Source organism: Saccoglossus kowalevskii, chromosome 14 (genome assembly GCF_978046115.1).
Source record: "Saccoglossus kowalevskii chromosome 14, keSacKowa6.1, whole genome shotgun sequence".
NCBI lineage: Eukaryota > Metazoa > Hemichordata > Enteropneusta > Harrimaniidae > Saccoglossus > Saccoglossus kowalevskii.
In genome coordinates, this window is record NC_140654.1 from 33,029,072 (window position 1) to 33,046,938 (window position 17,867).

The 17,867-nt window shown below is 34.5% G+C and overlaps 2 protein-coding genes across 2 annotated transcripts in view; both read left to right on the forward strand.

Moving 5' to 3' along the window:
• LOC100373078 (cathepsin B-like) overlaps positions 1-10,006 on the forward strand; it is an 80,062-nt gene extending 70,056 nt beyond the window's left edge. The window contains exons 7-8 of the mRNA XM_085508165.1: positions 1,302-1,430; positions 8,997-10,006. Of these exons, the coding sequence (XP_085364291.1) occupies positions 1,302-1,430; positions 8,997-9,073 (206 nt within the window). The 3' untranslated portion in view covers positions 9,074-10,006. The remainder of the gene's footprint in view (positions 1-1,301; positions 1,431-8,996) is intronic.
• A 3,258-nt stretch (positions 10,007-13,264) lies between these two features.
• Positions 13,265-17,662, forward strand: LOC100373229 (arylsulfatase B-like). The gene is made up of 6 exons (XM_006820691.3): positions 13,265-13,424; positions 14,110-14,273; positions 14,566-14,776; positions 15,091-15,340; positions 16,671-16,837; positions 17,218-17,662. Exons 1-6 carry the CDS (start codon positions 13,271-13,273, stop codon positions 17,511-17,513), a joined length of 1,242 nt encoding a protein of 413 aa, XP_006820754.3. The 5' UTR covers positions 13,265-13,270; the 3' UTR covers positions 17,514-17,662.
• The last annotated feature ends 205 nt before the right edge of the window (positions 17,663-17,867 follow it).

A 17,867-nucleotide genomic window follows, 5' to 3' on the forward strand; every position in this document is an offset into this window, starting at 1 on the left:
TTGTCAATGTTTGTTCACAAACATTGGTTCTCGTTAGATCTCAGCACCTTTGTACAATGGGTTACGCTAGTCTCGAGCATTCGGTAATATTCAAAGCATGTTCGGAAGCGATAGACTAACCTCGCATGTACAATACTGAAAATGACGTCTAGTTTGAATGCTGTTGTTTCCGAGGATCTTGGCGAACTTTGATGAATTTTTGTTGTAGACACTCAAAATCTTGTTCTTGTTACAGTTGCTAATAATTAAAACATGTGAAATACGTGAAGTCAATCTGTTGAATTTCCGGTTGTGAAATAGGTATTTTGACCTTTCACAACTAAACAAAACCCAATGCGCATGTATAATGACCGTAGTTTCATAATGCGCATATATTTTATGGTCACATTAAAAAAATTGGCAAAAGAAAATAAGCCTGTTAAGAAGTTTAAGTGGCCACCTGAGAGGTGTCGTGGCTCCTTCCATTAGTACCTTCCATTAGTACCTTCCATGGTATTGTTTACTGTTACTTGGTGATAAAGAGTGTATTCCAGACATAGCGCAGCATGTGACGGTAAATAGAACAAAAATGAGACTCTGATCAGGCGATCTTTAGAGTTTCCGATGACGAATCAATAATGTAACATGTGACTCAGTACGAATTAATTTACTGGCTTTTTCTTGGCTTTTTAACAGTGGCAAATTCATGCCGTAACTGTGTGCCCACACGCTGGTTCACAGCTAACTCATGACAATTATTGTTTTCTCTAAAATTAATTATTTTAACGTCACTACTAAATCTAGCCTCCACAGTCACGCTAACAGTAGATGAACAAATGACTAAACATATTTATTTTAGATAATACAAGTTTCAATACTTTCCTTGTCTAACTGGCCTTGTGCACATTAGGAAATGTACACTAGTCGGCATATAGCAGTTTTATTTTGTGTTACATGTGGCTGGGGTTGGATATCGTAACAGTGATGCATCGTCTCAAATTTATTATCTTTACTATTGCCACGTATCAGTAGCAGCATTTATGCAAGTGAAAGTGTGAATGACGTGCAGTGAATATTTTTTTTATTTTTGACCGTAGCAAGCTTGACAGCATCCTAATCATATGTGCATCATGTTCATCGCCATGGCATTGTAGTTCAATGATACGAGGGTGGCAAATGGATATGATACATCATTCTGAAATATTGTTGAAATAAACGTAATTCAAAGAAATGGTCAATGCCACATCACTTTGTAACACGTTTCATATTAGCTTGTCATTACGGAATGCCTAAGTATGCATTATCTTGAATTATGTTACAAGGTGTATATCAACATGAGACTGGTGAAGCACTTGGTGGTCATGCTATTAAGATACTAGGATGGGGAAATGAAGATGGACATGATTATTGGCTTGTTGCCAACTCTTGGAATGAAGACTGGGGAGACCAAGGTATGTGTGGATTACATATTCTAATTTTGTCTCTATTGATAATGTTGGTGAATTCCCTGTGTCAAGATGCTTGCATATCCCTGTCAGGTACCGTAAAATTCGTAATAGAAGCCACAATTTTAATAGAAGCCGCACCCCGACTTTGCTACAATGTATCAAGTCAAAATTAACAACAATTGAAACTTGCAAAACCCTGTAATAGAAGCCGCATTGGCTTTTTGAGACTTGTCAATTATTGTGTGCAGTGCTTCCCGTGTCCACATGTGTTCACCGTCCTGGGGCTGCCTCAGTTCCTGTGTATACAATAAATGAGTGTATGTATTGTGTATGCAATGTCTGTTTTCTTTGGGTGATAGACGCCTGATTGAACGAGTGTGAAATAGACACGCGACGGACACATAGACACAATTCTGGAATTTACTCAAGACATATACCAAATCAAGAAGTACAAGTCCAGTTTCAGATATCCCCTATGACAAGTGGATACATCATTTCCAGTCTATCAGTAATAATTCCAATATACCAGAGAATAGACAAGCTGAGATACACCAGGTATTGACCAATTTTGAAAATCTGGACAATCTCAATTCCAGCATTAATAAAGAGATTTCTATGTCTGAAATTAAGACAACTCTGAAGAGGCTAAAAACAGGGAAATCACCTGGTTATGATGGCATACCAGCTGAAATGCTTAAATTCAGTAGTCCACATATTATTGCAGCCCTTCATAAATTATACAACCATGTAATGGAGAAAGGAGAATACCCCGAAATATGGAACATTAATGCCATTACACCAGTTCACAAAAAAGATGATTCACTAAATCCAAATAACTAATAACAGTGCAATAGGAAAAATCTTCAGCATGATTCTAAATGACAGAATAAACCAGTATCTACATGATAATGATATTATTCACAAGAACCAAGCTGGTTTCAGGAAAAAACATAGAACAGACCATATCTTAACACTGCATACCATGGTCAAAAAATACCACTCAATGAATAAGCCACTTTATTGCTCTTTCATTGACCTGAAAAAATGTTTTGATACAGTTTGGAGATCAGGACTACTGTATAAATTGCAAGCCAACTGCATTAATGGCCGTCTCTATAACATCATCAAAAGTATGTACAATAACATTAAATTCTACGTTGAACTGGATGACAAGATGACACCAGCATTTCAGACTGATAACGGAGTAAAGCAAGGCTGTCCACTTAGTCCTACTCTCTTTAGTTTATTTATTAATGACTTAGTTGAACTATTAGACAGTACAGCCATTGATCAACCAGTACTAGATGGACTAACAATATCCAGCCTCCTCTTTGCTGATGATATAGTTATCACTTCAACATCTAAAGAGGGACTCCAGTCTTCCATTAATCATCTACATGACTATACTAATAAGTTGGGATTGAAAGTAAATACAGACAAATCCAAAGTCATATTCTTCACAAAATATGGCCACAGATCTGATAACATTGCTCTTAAATATGGTGACACAATTCTTGAAAAAAACAATCAATTCACATACTTGGGCATTACCTTTAACACTAATGGTTCACTCCACAAAACTATGCAGAGACTTACTGATAAGGCAAGGAAAACCAAATATTCAATTGGTAACATCTACAGTGAAAAAATAACAATATTAAGTTGAAATTCAAACTGTTTGACTCATTGCAATTACCAATTTTATTGTATGGATCTGAAGTTTGGGGTGTTTTAGAGACTGGTAAATGGGACAAGACTGACACAGAGAAGTTTCACTTAAATTTCTGTCGTCAGACTCTGTGTGTCAACAATAAAACAAGTGTGATCGGTTGTAGGATGCAAATGGGTAGATTACCCTTAATTGCAAGAATCCATTACCAGGCAATCAAATATTATCAAAATATTTTGAACAATGGACTTATCAGCTTTACATACCATGCTATTAAAGTGCCTGTGCAATGCCCACCCACACGCTTCCCATTTTAGATCTGTGCTCCACTGAAATGGGCAATTATTGATTTTTTTGCTGAAAATGATTACTTGTATCCAAGTAAATTTGAGATATTTCCCGTGCTGTAGCCACGCCCACCTATCCTGAAACGGTCGACTGTTTTCGGATTTCCGACTCTCGCCGAAAGTGCGCCACCAAATGCAAAAATATGGGAGGAAGCCATTCCCCTGGGCCGTACTTTTATATCACTGTGTAATTCAACGTACAACTGTACTTTTAAACGATATACATTTTTTAATAGGCGTTTCTTTTGTCTATTTTATTTTATTTTTGAGAGAGCGAATTTTTAAAAGTTGTTTTCACAACAAACATTTATGATGGTTAAACGTTGTTTTGTGGGCGGTTGCAGTAATGCGTATAGTCATAGTGTAAGTATTTACACGTTTCCAATGGATCCGAGGGTGCAAAATCGGTGGACGAAAACCGTGAAAATAATGAGAAAAGGTTGGGGTGGACTTCCTCCTAACAGCGTCATATGCAGTGTCCACTTCACCTCAGATTCTTTTTTTTTGAAAAACTGTCCTTGTCCATGACAAAACAACTAGGTTTTAACGAGAAACGCCGACAATACAAAACGTTTTCGAACAAATAGATTCCGGACCAGCCCATGATCACTGAGACGGATTTCAGAGTATGTGTTTCAAATGATTTGATTTTTTTTACGATCCCGATTATCGCTTTATAGAGACCACCCGTGTTATGTAAAAGGTAGCAGTAATTTTGATAATGACACGAAAACGAAGCGTCGGACAAACGGGAAATTACGCAGCCCTCAGGCTGTTTTCATTTTCGCAGGCTAAAAGTGTCTGAATTGTTCGGTTATTGGTGTTGAATGTCGAATTCACACGTTTGTTGCCTTTACTTGCAACTTGATCGACGTAATAATTTACGGAATAAGAATCCGGGCTTGAGCTGTTAATGTATTTTTTTAATATGATGTCATAATCATGAAAATCACGCCAAATCCACTCTGAATTTGTCTGTATGTGAGTCGCTCTCAATTATTTTTGTTATCCAATTAAACGCCGCCATTCACGCACTTGTCCCCTTCATGACCCGACGTGTTCACCCATTACAACGCAACAGTCATTTATTTAGTAGCTGTGTTTTGTCGTTTTTTTAGCTCCGCTGTCGACTTTGTCGAGCGGAGCTTATCATATGAGTGATTGTCCGTCGTCGTTGTCCGTGTCAATGTTTTACTTTTTCGACGTCTTCTTGAAAACTACAAGCCTGAATGCTTTGATACTTGGTGTATATGTACCTTGGGTAGACCTCTCTTAGGTTTGTTCATTTCATGTTGATATCTTCAATTCTCTAATTTTGGTGAATATTTTTGTCATTTTTGGTAAAAAGTGATATTTTCGACTTCTTGTTAAAAACCGCAAGTGCAATTGCTTTGATATTACATATATAGGTACTACATGTGGACCTCTCTCAGATTTGTTCATTTTGTGATGATGTCTTCAATTCTCTAATTTTGGTGAATATTTTTGTAATTTTTGGTAAAAAGTGATATTTCCGACTTCTTGTTAAAAACTGTAAGTCCGATTGCTTTGATACTATACATATTGTTCATTTTCTGATGATGTCTTCAGTTCTTTAATTGAAATGTGCATTTCTAACAGCGGAGCTATCTCAGCCGATAGGCTGCTTGTTTAAATTATTTCTCTATTTTATAAATCAACAGTGTCTAGTAACCTGCTAAATAACAAGACGATTCAGCCGTCAAATTTGATTTTGTCCAATGCCGGAATCCAGCGACAGTGTACAAACGTGCTCCGGTGACGACCACAGTGACTAGCTACACCAGACCGGACATATTTCGCATCTGACTCAACCCCATGCAACAAACTTGATACTATGTGTTCATTATGGTCCATTCTTCCTCGACGAACAAGTACATAAGTGGCAATTTAGTCAAAGACGAGAAAACAGCACAAGAAATTTGCCTTATTTACACGTATCGACAATGCAAGCTGCCCAGCGACTTCCCCTTCTGACGTCACAAGGGGAATTTCGTTATGCAAATGAGAAGCTAATGAGAAGCCTCGTTTTAAAATACACAAAAATAAAGTTTCCGTAGACTGAGTTTAAAACATATTTTTTCACTTAAAAAAATTATTTATGCTTAGAAACATAAAAATTAATCATATTTATGTATCAATGGATAATTGTAGGCGTGAAAATAGCAGCCATTTCACAGGCACTTTAAGGAACTGCAACAAAACTGCTATAAAAATTCATAGCTAGCTAGTCTAATTATGATTAGTAAAATTTACAAAATTAACATTCAGTCTGTACAAAAACAAACTTTTTATCAGTTGGCCAAAGATCATTATTTAAATTCATGGCACATCAAAAGACCAGATTCAAAAATGAGAACATATTCTTTATTGAAAGATGACATTAGCACATCACCTTATTTATACTTGTTGAATAAGAGAGAGGAAATTAAGCTTATGTCTAAACTGAGACTTAGCAACCACAAATTAGAAATAGAGCTAGGACGTTACAAGAGACCAAATACACCAGTTGACAACAGAGTTTGCAGGATGTGTAACATACTTAGAAGATGAAATACATTTCATTACATCCTGTAAACTCTATAATACAGATCGTGAGAAACTATATATGGTCTTCACTGAACAATTTCCAGTCTGCCAGTAATATTGAAAAATTTAAGTATATCACGAATACATCAGAAATAAATCTCATTAAACATGTTATTACCTATCTTAAATCATCTTATACTTTACATGCTAACTTCCAAGCACAATGAAAATTTTCTTCTCTTAATCACTATTAGTACTGTACCTAGTAGTAGTTGTGTCTTTTTTATGTGATTTAGTTAATTCTTTTTCTTATACTTTTATTACAATTAGCTAAAATTGAGATGTAATTTCACAATACGGCGTAATAAAGTTATTATTATTATTATCATAGGCGACATAAATAAAGTGTTCAAATTGTGACCATGAGTACAAGTGCTAATACTGAGAGCTTCATGATTGGTGGAAATGTCAATATAATCCTGAGCATAGTGTCGCATACGACGTTTACCACTTCCGTGTGACTGAGAATGTTCTAGAACCGTACTGTGTCTGGGTAGAATTTTTAGAAGTTGGTTGAATAGGTAATAGGACATTGTAGAAGGCAATAGAAGGTAATGGAACATTCTAGAAATTTGTAGTAAATTCCAGACTCCTTATGTATGCTGATGTAATGGTCTATTTATAGACAGTGGGGGTACATGTATATATAGGGGAGTTGTTCAGCACTGAGTTCAGATCGGAGATCTCGTTGAATTGTATTGGAGTTTAAGTATCCAGTCATTGGAGTAGTGAAGTTTTACCGCGTTATTATACTTGATGTTTGCAGAGTATAATAATACCAGTACCAGTTGAAACCTGCATAATGACACTGCTTTCAAATTGAAAGTTGTGGCTATGTCTATTTAGACGAAAAACAACCGAAAACGGCCAACATTTCGGTATCAACGAGAAGCAAGTTCGTCAATGGATCTGATCAAAGGAGCAACTGTACATGGGTAAATGCAGTGCTATGCGATTAGACAGTGGAGAACGTAAAGTGAAAAGTACCACACATTTCCGGGACGGAACGATGACTCTCGGCGGCTTCTCATATGGGACTCCTGCAGCGTACAGCTCACACTCGCTGTCAAAGAGGAATTGTATTCTTGGAACATGGACATTGCAGTGATTCCAGGAGGAATGAATGGATGAAGACGGGCAAAGCACTGTTCACACCGGCTGGTAAAAGAAAGGCCCTTGCTAAGAAGACGGTACTTGAGTGGGTCGTCTCATCGTGGAACAAAGTTCCGCCCCAAACTGTCATCAATTCATTCAAGAAGACTGGCATATCTAACGCACTTGGCAGTGAGGACAACGAGGAGTACAAAGATCTCGAGGTAGACGAGGCAATCGGAGAAGAGATCGCCAAGATATTTTATAGTGACAATGAAGATGAGGATGACGACTAGTTCCTTGGATTTTAAGCAAATCTCTGTGGTTCTTCACATACAAACCAAATGGCCCTTTTCAGGGCCACCACATCCTCCAAAAAGAGTTATACTGCTACCATGTGTGTGTGTGTGTGTGTGTGTGTGTGTGTGTGTGTGTGTGTGTTTGTATGTTATATAGTATTTATTGAATGGTTTGTATCTTGAGTATATATTTATTGAATATCACTGAAAATTGTCCTTGATTTAAACATTTTTAGCTCCATGATTTAAAGTAAAAACTTGATACATTGTTGCAGTTTGGAATTTGCGTGCATCTCATTAGCATATCATTAACTAATTTGCATATTTTGCGTGCAGGCACTTTGAGATTTTAGACAATGCTTCAAGCGGTAGAAGAGGTTTCTAGCGGAATCCTGTTCGAGGTAACAAAGATGACGGTGCAGAGTGCATGTGTTTCTGCAATGTTTAAAAACAACATATCATTGGCGATTGTGATTTAGTTTCTAAAATAATCGTCTATGAATCATTTATAAACATTATTTATTTGTGTATTTTGTCACCCAAAAGTCAGATAGCAATGATCGCAACATCAGCTGACAATGTTACGGTGATCGTATCGTTAAGCAAGAGGTATAAGGTCAATAAACAATCGCAGACTTTAGTATTGAAGTGCCATTGTAGAAAATAAAATGTTGTCATTATTGATTTATTAATTTCATCATATTTTGATAACTCGCAATCTCACAGACTTTACAAATTTAACCAAAAAATGTTTTCCCCCCCACGTCATATGAACTGACAGTGACATGGGCACTAAAACTGACTGTTCTTGTTGTACACACACAATAATGATGAACCAGTTATCTCCATGGATAAACGATATATTTACTGACTGGCTATAGGTATTTCCATTTTTTTTGCTGTTCTATTTCAAACTTTATTTGACTTGATACACACATAAAATATAATAAGTAAAATGATATAAAATATACGAGATATAAAATTATCTCTCTATTGTAATTATTGTATCAATATTTGTTGGGGAAACTAATTATTAGGCAAACATAATTATTCAAATTAGATAAATTGTTATGCAAATTAAGCAAGGTGCTTGTCATGGAGTCTGGGGAGAACACTATAATTGTTCTACCTTTTTCCTAGATATGCTTTTATAGATTAATGGGTTGTTTTCGGATTTTGATCAATTTTAACCACCTGACAGTGATTTTCATCATTAAAAACTTGAACTTTGCACATGGCATCAACCATTTCTCTGGCATGTCTAGGCCATATTTATTTGAACTTGATAGGAACACCACACATGCTTTTTTGATACATACAAGTTTGCTTTGTGATTTGATTCAAAATGGCTGACTGGTGACCATGTTGCTTTTACTATTTCTTTGACATACTTTGTTCAAAAAAGTTGGGTAACACATAATTATACTGAATACTCTTCTATCATTTAATTATAATATACTTTTTTCATTGTTTATATTTCACCCAGTCACTAAAACCTGGACAATGACTTCTTTAAAACAAAATTTAATTTCAAATTTATTATTATATATTTCAGGATTTTTCAAGATTCTGAGAGGAGTTGATGAGTGTGGCATCGAAAGTCAGATAACAGCGGGATCGCCAAAACTGTAGTTTGGTTTTGTTTCCTTCCATATCAGCCTTGTTTGCATGGCTATCCTTCATGTATCTTGCATATACATGTATCAACAATAATTATAAGCAGATGATTTTCTATGTCCTTAATAACTTGTTTGCAATTCCTGTGGAAATGATTGTATGCACATTTTGTATGCCATTAATGTTGCCATCTTACAGATGTACAGTACTTCATGGTAGAATGCTACTTGTGAGATTTTTACATGTGAGCAAATGGCAATAATTCATGTCACATTTCGTCTACAATTTATCATTTTATTATTAGTATGTGAACTTTTTCACTTCACTGTCAATCTGTTTTTTTTTTAGAAAAAATGTAAAATAATAAGCATAAAATGTAAGATACTATATAACTGTTTTTTTTCACCATATATCACTATGAAAATTCCAAGATATTGAGATATACTATTATCCTTGCCATGGGAAACGATGGTAAAATTCCCCAAATCAGACAAAACATGATATTTTCATCCCATTTTGTACATTCTTCATTTTTCTTCGAACGAAGTATGATGACCCCCATTTTCTTGACCCTTGTAACATGATATATCAAATATGTACAAATATTGTAACTTTTGAGTAGCATTCTACTTGTACGTTATATGTCAAATCTCAGCAGTATAATCCAGATAACATATATTAGGAACAAAATATTCATGAATACAATTCCTTTTGTGTACTGTACTGACTGAGGTGAAGGTTTTTTTGAATAAATGCGCATATACATGTGTTGTATTACACATATCAACTCATAATAAAATTGAATAATAAGTCTTAATAATATTCACATGCCACTACTATCTTATACATGGAGGCATAATATTGATAATTGTTACTTGATTCAGCTTCTCCACAAATATTGTAATAAAATAATTCAATAAGAACAACAAATAAAATATTTGTCAATAATCAGATGTTTTCTTCTTAAGTTTATTGTAAATGTTAAGTATCTCCGGCAGATTGGATTGCTTACTGAAGAATTTTTAACAACTGCTATCTTGATTCTACTTTTATGTTTAGATGCGTAATTGATTTGTGTAATTCTTTTCAAATTCAACACCAATGTGACCAGCAGTGTAAATTCTGAAATCACAAACATAAACTTCACCTTTTAAAATGACTTGTTCGTAATTAACATTAAGCCTATCTTAAGTACTGGCTTAAGCACACCTATTATTACATATAATGCCTCCCTAAGGTTGCAGTTGAAAATCAATTGTTGTATATGTACCATACAGTCTACCCTTTGAGGTGACCCTACAAAGTCAGTCAACAACTCCAGATTACGCAGAAAAATGATTATAATTGTTCGCTTTACAGTTGCCTTTCACATTTGTTTGATGGGGAAAATTGTTTGTAATGATTCTCGTTGGTCCCTTGTTTACCAGGCTTCTTAGAGTAGAATATTTGAACATGTAAAGTTATATGTATTCAAAGTCCAGAATCGCAATACATTGAAAGAATGTATACTCGATGTCCAATTGCAGGATTTATTAATTCCCATTTTAAACCCAACATTTCTCAAAAATAAATATTATAGAAACTATAAAGCACACACACTTTTGAAAAGCTTGAAATCTGGCGATTCCTAGAAAATGTACTTTCCTTGGTCTTTTTGTAGCCATTTAGTCACAATTAGAAGATGAAAACAAGTATGCAAATAATAGTCATGCTACCTTAAGCTAAATCAAATTTTATTAAATCTGAAAATCAGTTAAAAGTTGTTTAATTGTGTTTTGATTCCGCACACATGATGCCTGGCCCTATGAGAAATACACATTAATGAGAAAGCAGCTGTCACCACATTGTGACAATGTCATATATTCTATTCTCTATGGATTATCCAAATCTGCATGAACATATTTCTAAAGAATGAGTTATTAGGCATTGCCATGTAATACACATAATGTATTACTGTTGAGCATCTAAGCGATGTTGATTTATATTCAGTCATGTGTATATCACACATTTCCGTGCTTTTAGTCGTATTTTCTTCAAGTTGTTTGCTAATTGATGGTCTAAGTTCTGATCAAGCACATATTATATTTATTGTGGTTGATGATTTAGGGTGGAATGATGTCGGTTATCATAATTTATACATAAAAACTCCTACAATTGATCGGCTTGCAAATAATGGTGTGAAATTAAATAACTATTATGCTGCTAATCTCTGCGTTCCATCGCGAAATATGTTGATGTCTGGCAGACACGTGGTAAGTTGTTCTCATTCGCGTCGTACCCGATACGCACTGTGTTCAATGTATTGCATGGAAAGTATATTGCATTGGTCAGTTTGTGTGTACATGTATATTCTGCCTATCATAGAATCGTTATTTTGAACAACATATTTCCGTTTACGTCGTTAATATATGCGAGGATTATTAAATTTCATCAGTAAACCGCACCAATAACGTCGTGAATATGTGATTAGGGTTAATAAGTTTACAGACTTGGAAAAGCGTATAAAATTTAAGCCATAGTATTATGATTTTTGTATCTGCACAGTGGTGATGAATATAAATGTTTACTACTATTATAATAATAGACTATACTATTCCTTTGATTTTATTTTCAACGAAAGTAACTAGAAACTTAGAATATTTTAATTTACAAACCAATGAATTTAAAATCTAGTGAACATCCACGCAACATCGAATAGCTGAAATAATTTCTGTTAAAATTACTGCGTTTACACTGTATTGACAGGTTAAAAGGTATTATTCATATATTTTTAACAATGCTAAAGTTACACGAGCTGTTCTCTCTGTTCTCTAATGATCTTTGTTTTCACGCTTTTCAATGCACGCAATGCTGTGTTTTTACGACCTTGGTCGTGGCTAATGAATACACACATACCGTATATAGTATCTTTCTGATAATTTACGTTACATGTTGATGCGCAGTTAAATTTAGAACACAAAAACAAGACACGTGTTGTACCTTGCCTGTCAAGCCAATATTGACATCTAAGGACATGCAACCCTTTGGTACGCGGTTTGATCGGAAATAAAATTCGGGAATTGAATAAATTTCGTGACCAGAAGTAATCGATATCGTTAACATAATTAAAAATGGTACATTGAGTGAGTGTGGTTAATATATGCGCTTCGTACTCTCATTTATATTGTATAATTGAATAGGCAAACTAATAACTCTAGCGTATATACAATGTTTCCATTTGCTGCATGCGCTAAATTATACCTGTAAGTTTGCATGTGCCTCGAATTTACCTTTTCTGTCGAGTATTTTGATACGCGTGCACAGTACTGCTTTTTATAAAACGAAAACTTTCACTTTAACAATCAGAATGCAGTACAAGTCATATTGTCAATTTAATAAATGTAAAATAAAACTATCCTTATTTATTCTCGATTGCCTCGAATTATTTAGTACTGACGTGACTTGGACTGATTTTCGAATAGATGTTTTTCTTGTGTAGGAGATACATGTTGAATTATTATTGTTTTTAATTCCGCAAAAATCTAAATTTCACATTGTCATTGTAACAGTACCAGTTATATGATATTTTGTGTAAGGACAACATATTATGTCAACATTTAGAAAAGTTGCCACATTGTAATATAATGAGAACATCCGGGGTATATGTGTAATGCTATTTTAAGTAGAACCAGAGTCCTCTTCCCATAGTTATATAAGATTGAAAAATAGTTTCTCTAGTTGTTACGTTTCCCAAGGATACTGAAGCCACAATGTATTATTGAATAACATTGATAGACGCTATGACATTTTCAAAATACTTTGGTAGCTGTGTTTTATAAAATGTGTATGTTTCGGAAGACATATTTAAACATGTTGATGTATGCATCGAGAAGTGCTGGGATAAAGTATTGCGCAGATCGTTTGATACTCCGAGCGGACAAGCAGAGATAGTGTTGGTTATTTTCCCACTATTTACCTGTCCAATATTTTTATTCTTCTATCAAGGCGCTTATTACATTTAGCCTCTATTTGTGCATAATACCGATCGAATCTGGCAATTCTAGCTCAGAATTACCTCATACCAGTAGTTTAAACACATTATTATTTGCTGCAACTGTGAATGTTTGTAATTAAAATACTGGTAAATGTTTATATGTTTTAAAAAACCATTACAATATTTGTTTATTTTTTGCTAATTTCTAGATTGACATTGGCTTACAGCATGGTGTAATCATGGGCTACCCACGTGGTTTACCTTTGAATGAAACAACTATTGCAAATAAATTAAAAGAAGCTGGGTATTCAACTCATCTCGTTGGAAAATGGAATTGTGGATTTTATTCAAAAGAATTTCTCCCACACAATAGAGGATTTGACACGTTTTTCGGTGAGCATATACTATACTTCCTCAATCTGATTAAAATCTGATGCCGTATTGTACGGCGTGTATTTTATTTTATATATTTATTTTACTTTTACTAATTTTTTTAATTATTTTGTATTTGTTTCATGTTTTGTGTTACGTACTTGTGATTCGGTATATTTTTAACAATTTAATTTAAAAAAGCCAAAACCAGGATCTTATTTTAATCAAATTGATACTTTCTATATATAATGAAAAATTGAATACAATCTGAAGAATGACAGCGTTATTTTAGAGCTGTCACTTTATGTTTGTAACAAAAGCTAGCGAATATATTCATACTATTTGCATTAACCCGAAACGTGTTTGAAAATAACATTGCATAGATTTGATCCTGCCTTGTCAATGTGTATTTCAGTTGATTTCCCGATTCATTTAATTTCTCGTTAAACACTCTGATGAAGCGGACAAGCAGACAAATCAAACATAACATCTGATAGATTCAGTCGCTGTCCAACTTTCTCGCAGGGGCTATATTTATATGTAGTGTGAATATGCTTACTATTTTAGAAACACCAGTCATTACTTATTGAGTGTATTCCTTCTCTACAGAAGTTATCGCACTATGTCATGTATTAGGTATTGTGTTGTTTTAAATAACATTTTATTCAGTGTATAACTTCATCGTGCAATATTTAATGTGTTCTAGGATTTGTCGACTCAAAAGAAGATCACTATACCCACATGGTGCATGACATATCGGATCTGAGACGGAACGATTTGTGTGTAGCAGACAAATATTATGGTAATTATTCAACAATCATGTATGGGAACGAGGGGACGACTATTATCGACAACCATGATACAAATAAGGTAAATCTAAGTTTATTAATGCAGACAGAGTTAATTCAAATAAAAAACATTATTTTCAAGTTCAGGTTAGATGAAGCATAGATTGTTGAGACACAATATGTTTAGTTAATTGTGCTTGCTGTATCAAGCATAACATCCACACTTATGACAAGCATACCTGATTCAGAAGTGGGTAGATAACCAGGATAAATACAATGCAGTGTAGTTCAATGCAATGTACGTTGCTATAACGTTCTGTTTAACGAATGTTTTATTTAAGCAGAAATCTTATAACTGTCACCTTCTCTCGCAGCCGCTGTTCCTTTTCATGTCATTTTCGGCGGTCCATGAGCCGCTACAAGTTCCATCTGTCTACGAAAAGGAATATATACCAACCATAGATGACACAGACAGAAGAATATATGCAGGGATGGTGTCATGTGTGGATGAAGCAATAGCAAATATCATCGAGACATTGGAAAATAAAGACATGTTGAAAAACAGTATAATTGTTTTCACATCTGGTAATGTTTACAATATTGTAACTAATTACAATATTGTAACTAATATAATTATTATTATTATTATTATTATGCTAAATTCCAAATATGGGATGATTACGCATGGAAGGAAAAGATGTATAATAATAAGGTTATCACGAGGATACCTCAAGGTATGCACTCAGAGAGTACACCGTCGCATCGACCACCGCTGCGCGTCGGCCGATATAACCGCTGTACTGTCTTTGTGCATACCTTGTAATAACCCCATATTATTATTATTATTATTATTATTATTATTATTATTATTATTATTATTATTATTATTATTCTAATAGATAATGGCGGTGATCCATTATACAGTGGAAACAACTGGCCTTTGAGAGGATGGAAAGCTTCAAACTGGGAAGGTGGCGTTAGAGCCCTTGGATTCGTTTACAGTGAAATACTACCGACCAACGCACGTGGCACTGACAACAATGAATTGATGCATATCACTGATTGGTTTCCTACATTAGTAGATATAAGTGGCGGTAATATTCACACAGAGGAGTTATTATATGGTGTTAGTCAGTGGGGCGTGATAAGGTATGAATGTATTATTTACAAATAACACAACATATACACTATTATTATACATCTGTCACCTTAACGCCACAAGTTACAGCGTGCCGCAATTTTGCGGTATTTTACGGGGTATTTTCATCCTACCATATTAGGAAATGCGAATTCCAAATATGGACTTATTACTCCCGTAAGCGTCCTCTGATAATAAAAACAAACATGGCTGCCACCAGGGTTTTACCGGACTCCACACACAAAGAATTTCGTTTATTCTGTTCTGAACATTTTGGATTTCGGCATTTCCATGATGTATCCTTGGAAGGAAAAGATAATAATATAAAATAATAAGGTTATTACGAGGATACCTCAAAGTATGCACTTGGACAGTACGCCGTCGTATCTGTAGTTCAAATACAGTTGTATTCCATCAGCATATGTCTAATGATGTAAGTTAAGAATTCTTATTTCTGTTTATATTCTCGCATTGCCTGTTCAATTTTTGCATAAAATGTATTGGTTCTTATTTTAAAATCTGAGCGCACAACGTTGTATACTCTTGTTCCAATTGTCTCTCAATTAGATACAAATTGATCATATAAATTGATCATAGAATATCTGCAGTGATTTAAATTTGAGTACAGTCCGTGAACTGCATTGTCCCTTTTATTTTGGAGTATACCTCCAGACCTGGACTTAGCATTGTTTGTCACCCATGTACTTTACCTTTCTCTTGATTATATGACAGTATTTTTATCATGTTTAGTTAGCACTCGACTGTAATCAATTGAAGAATGAACAATGTCAAGAAAGTTAGTTTTAAGGTATAGATGCAGGTTCGTGGGCACTTGGGAGTGAATTTTTCTTTGCCTTTTATTATCCAAACAGTCTCGGCTATAGACTGTTAAAATTTGGCAGCATTGTGAATAGTGGAACATACTCAAAAGACGATTTTAAAATATAGAAAACAGATACAAACATTCTCTCTTTTGAATGCTTAGCAAGATTTAGCAAGGCTGTACATAAATAATCGAAAAGAAACAGTGAAAAAAGTAATGACGGGATCTCCATATTATGCACTATATTTAACTTTTTACAAAACAATAATAGGTTTAAATTTGGGGCTGTTAAGCCATTTTAATTATTAGCATTAGCAAACTTCTTACTGAGTGAATGGTTATGCAAATTAGCCATTATCTCCACTTGTGTTTTTCTGTTTACTAGGGAAGTTCAAATCTAAATAGTTCGCACAATTGTTGTTTATTTAAAGTGAAGTATTTACATAGTTGTAGAACATTGCGGTGAAGGAATTTCATTTTCCCTGTTATCTTTTTGTTGTTGTTCATTGATGATCCAGGGGACTAGCGAAATCACCGCGCGAAGACGTGTTAATTGCTCTTGACACAACAAGGAAAGCCGTAAGCAAGTATAGAACTGGCATATATGGAACTAATGATTTTGACATAACAACTCTGGCTGCTCTCAAAATGGGGAAGTGGAAATTACTGACTGGACAAAACGACGGTAGGTAGTCCTTTCTGTCATAATATATTAACATATAAATAAAGCCCTTGATATTCAGCTTGATATTTTTTCCAATTATAATCACTATATCATTACTAAGTTACATTTATTTAATCCTTGCCAGCTTTGTTAAATATATTGATATTGATATACATGTATAAGCTCGGGCGAATCTGTTCTGTTGAGATGTAGCGGTGTGTATAGTAATGTCATGTAGCACTTAGTCTAGTTTGATTGTATCTTTCTCAATCTCGTCAATGGACATTGTATACAGTATCAACTACTCCCGTTTAACACATTGTCTAACAAATCTGTCAGTGCCTTTGGAATTTTGATTGATTGTAAAAGTAAAATTTGATCTGGTTAATTACATTCTACAGGTGACAACAGATGGTTTCAGCCACCGGAAATAAACCCACCCGTGAAATCGATCATTGATACAGACTTCGACAGAAAACGTATGGTTCGATTATATAATTTGGATGAAGATCCTACCGAAACTACAGATTTGTCTTTGGAAAGAGAAGATATAGTGCTGGAGATGCTTGCTAGGCTCACCAGATACGCAAGTAGTACAGTGCCTGCTCAGTTGCAAACCGTACCTCGTGTTGACAGGAAAACCATGACAGACTGTTTGGGACCATGGATTGATATTGTAGAACTGACACAATTGTAGAACGTAGATATTATGAAAGACTACATATGTAATGCACTGTGAATCTTGCAAGTATCTTCTCATTACAGCAGTTACAGCCGTCTTATTTCTGAAGCCCAAATTTATTATAATGTTTTAGATAGACAAATTAAATGATCAAACAATCCTGATTTGCTTGGTGTTTTATGAAGTTCAAGTATCCAATAATTTCTTCCTTAAAATGACGGAAATCAGTCAGATGACTGAAATGTTTTAATACTGCTAATACAAGTCTAGATAAATTGGTTCCCTTATCGAGATTTTCAGCATCTGCTATTATATAATATTATATACTATTTGACTAACACAAATCACTCCTTTTACAAAATGTTGGAT

Bases quoted from the DNA above. Each gene is read 5' to 3' on its own strand.
- LOC100373229 (XM_006820691.3), top strand. From the start codon at position 13,271: ATGGGCTACCCACGTGGTTTACCTTTGAATGAAACAACTATTGCAAAT. The intron at 13,425-14,109 runs GTGAGCATATAC...AATGTGTTCTAG, and splicing joins AGGATTTGACACGTTTTTCG to GATTTGTCGACTCAAAAGAA. The intron at 16,838-17,217 runs GTAGGTAGTCCT...TACATTCTACAG, and splicing joins ACTGACTGGACAAAACGACG to GTGACAACAGATGGTTTCAG.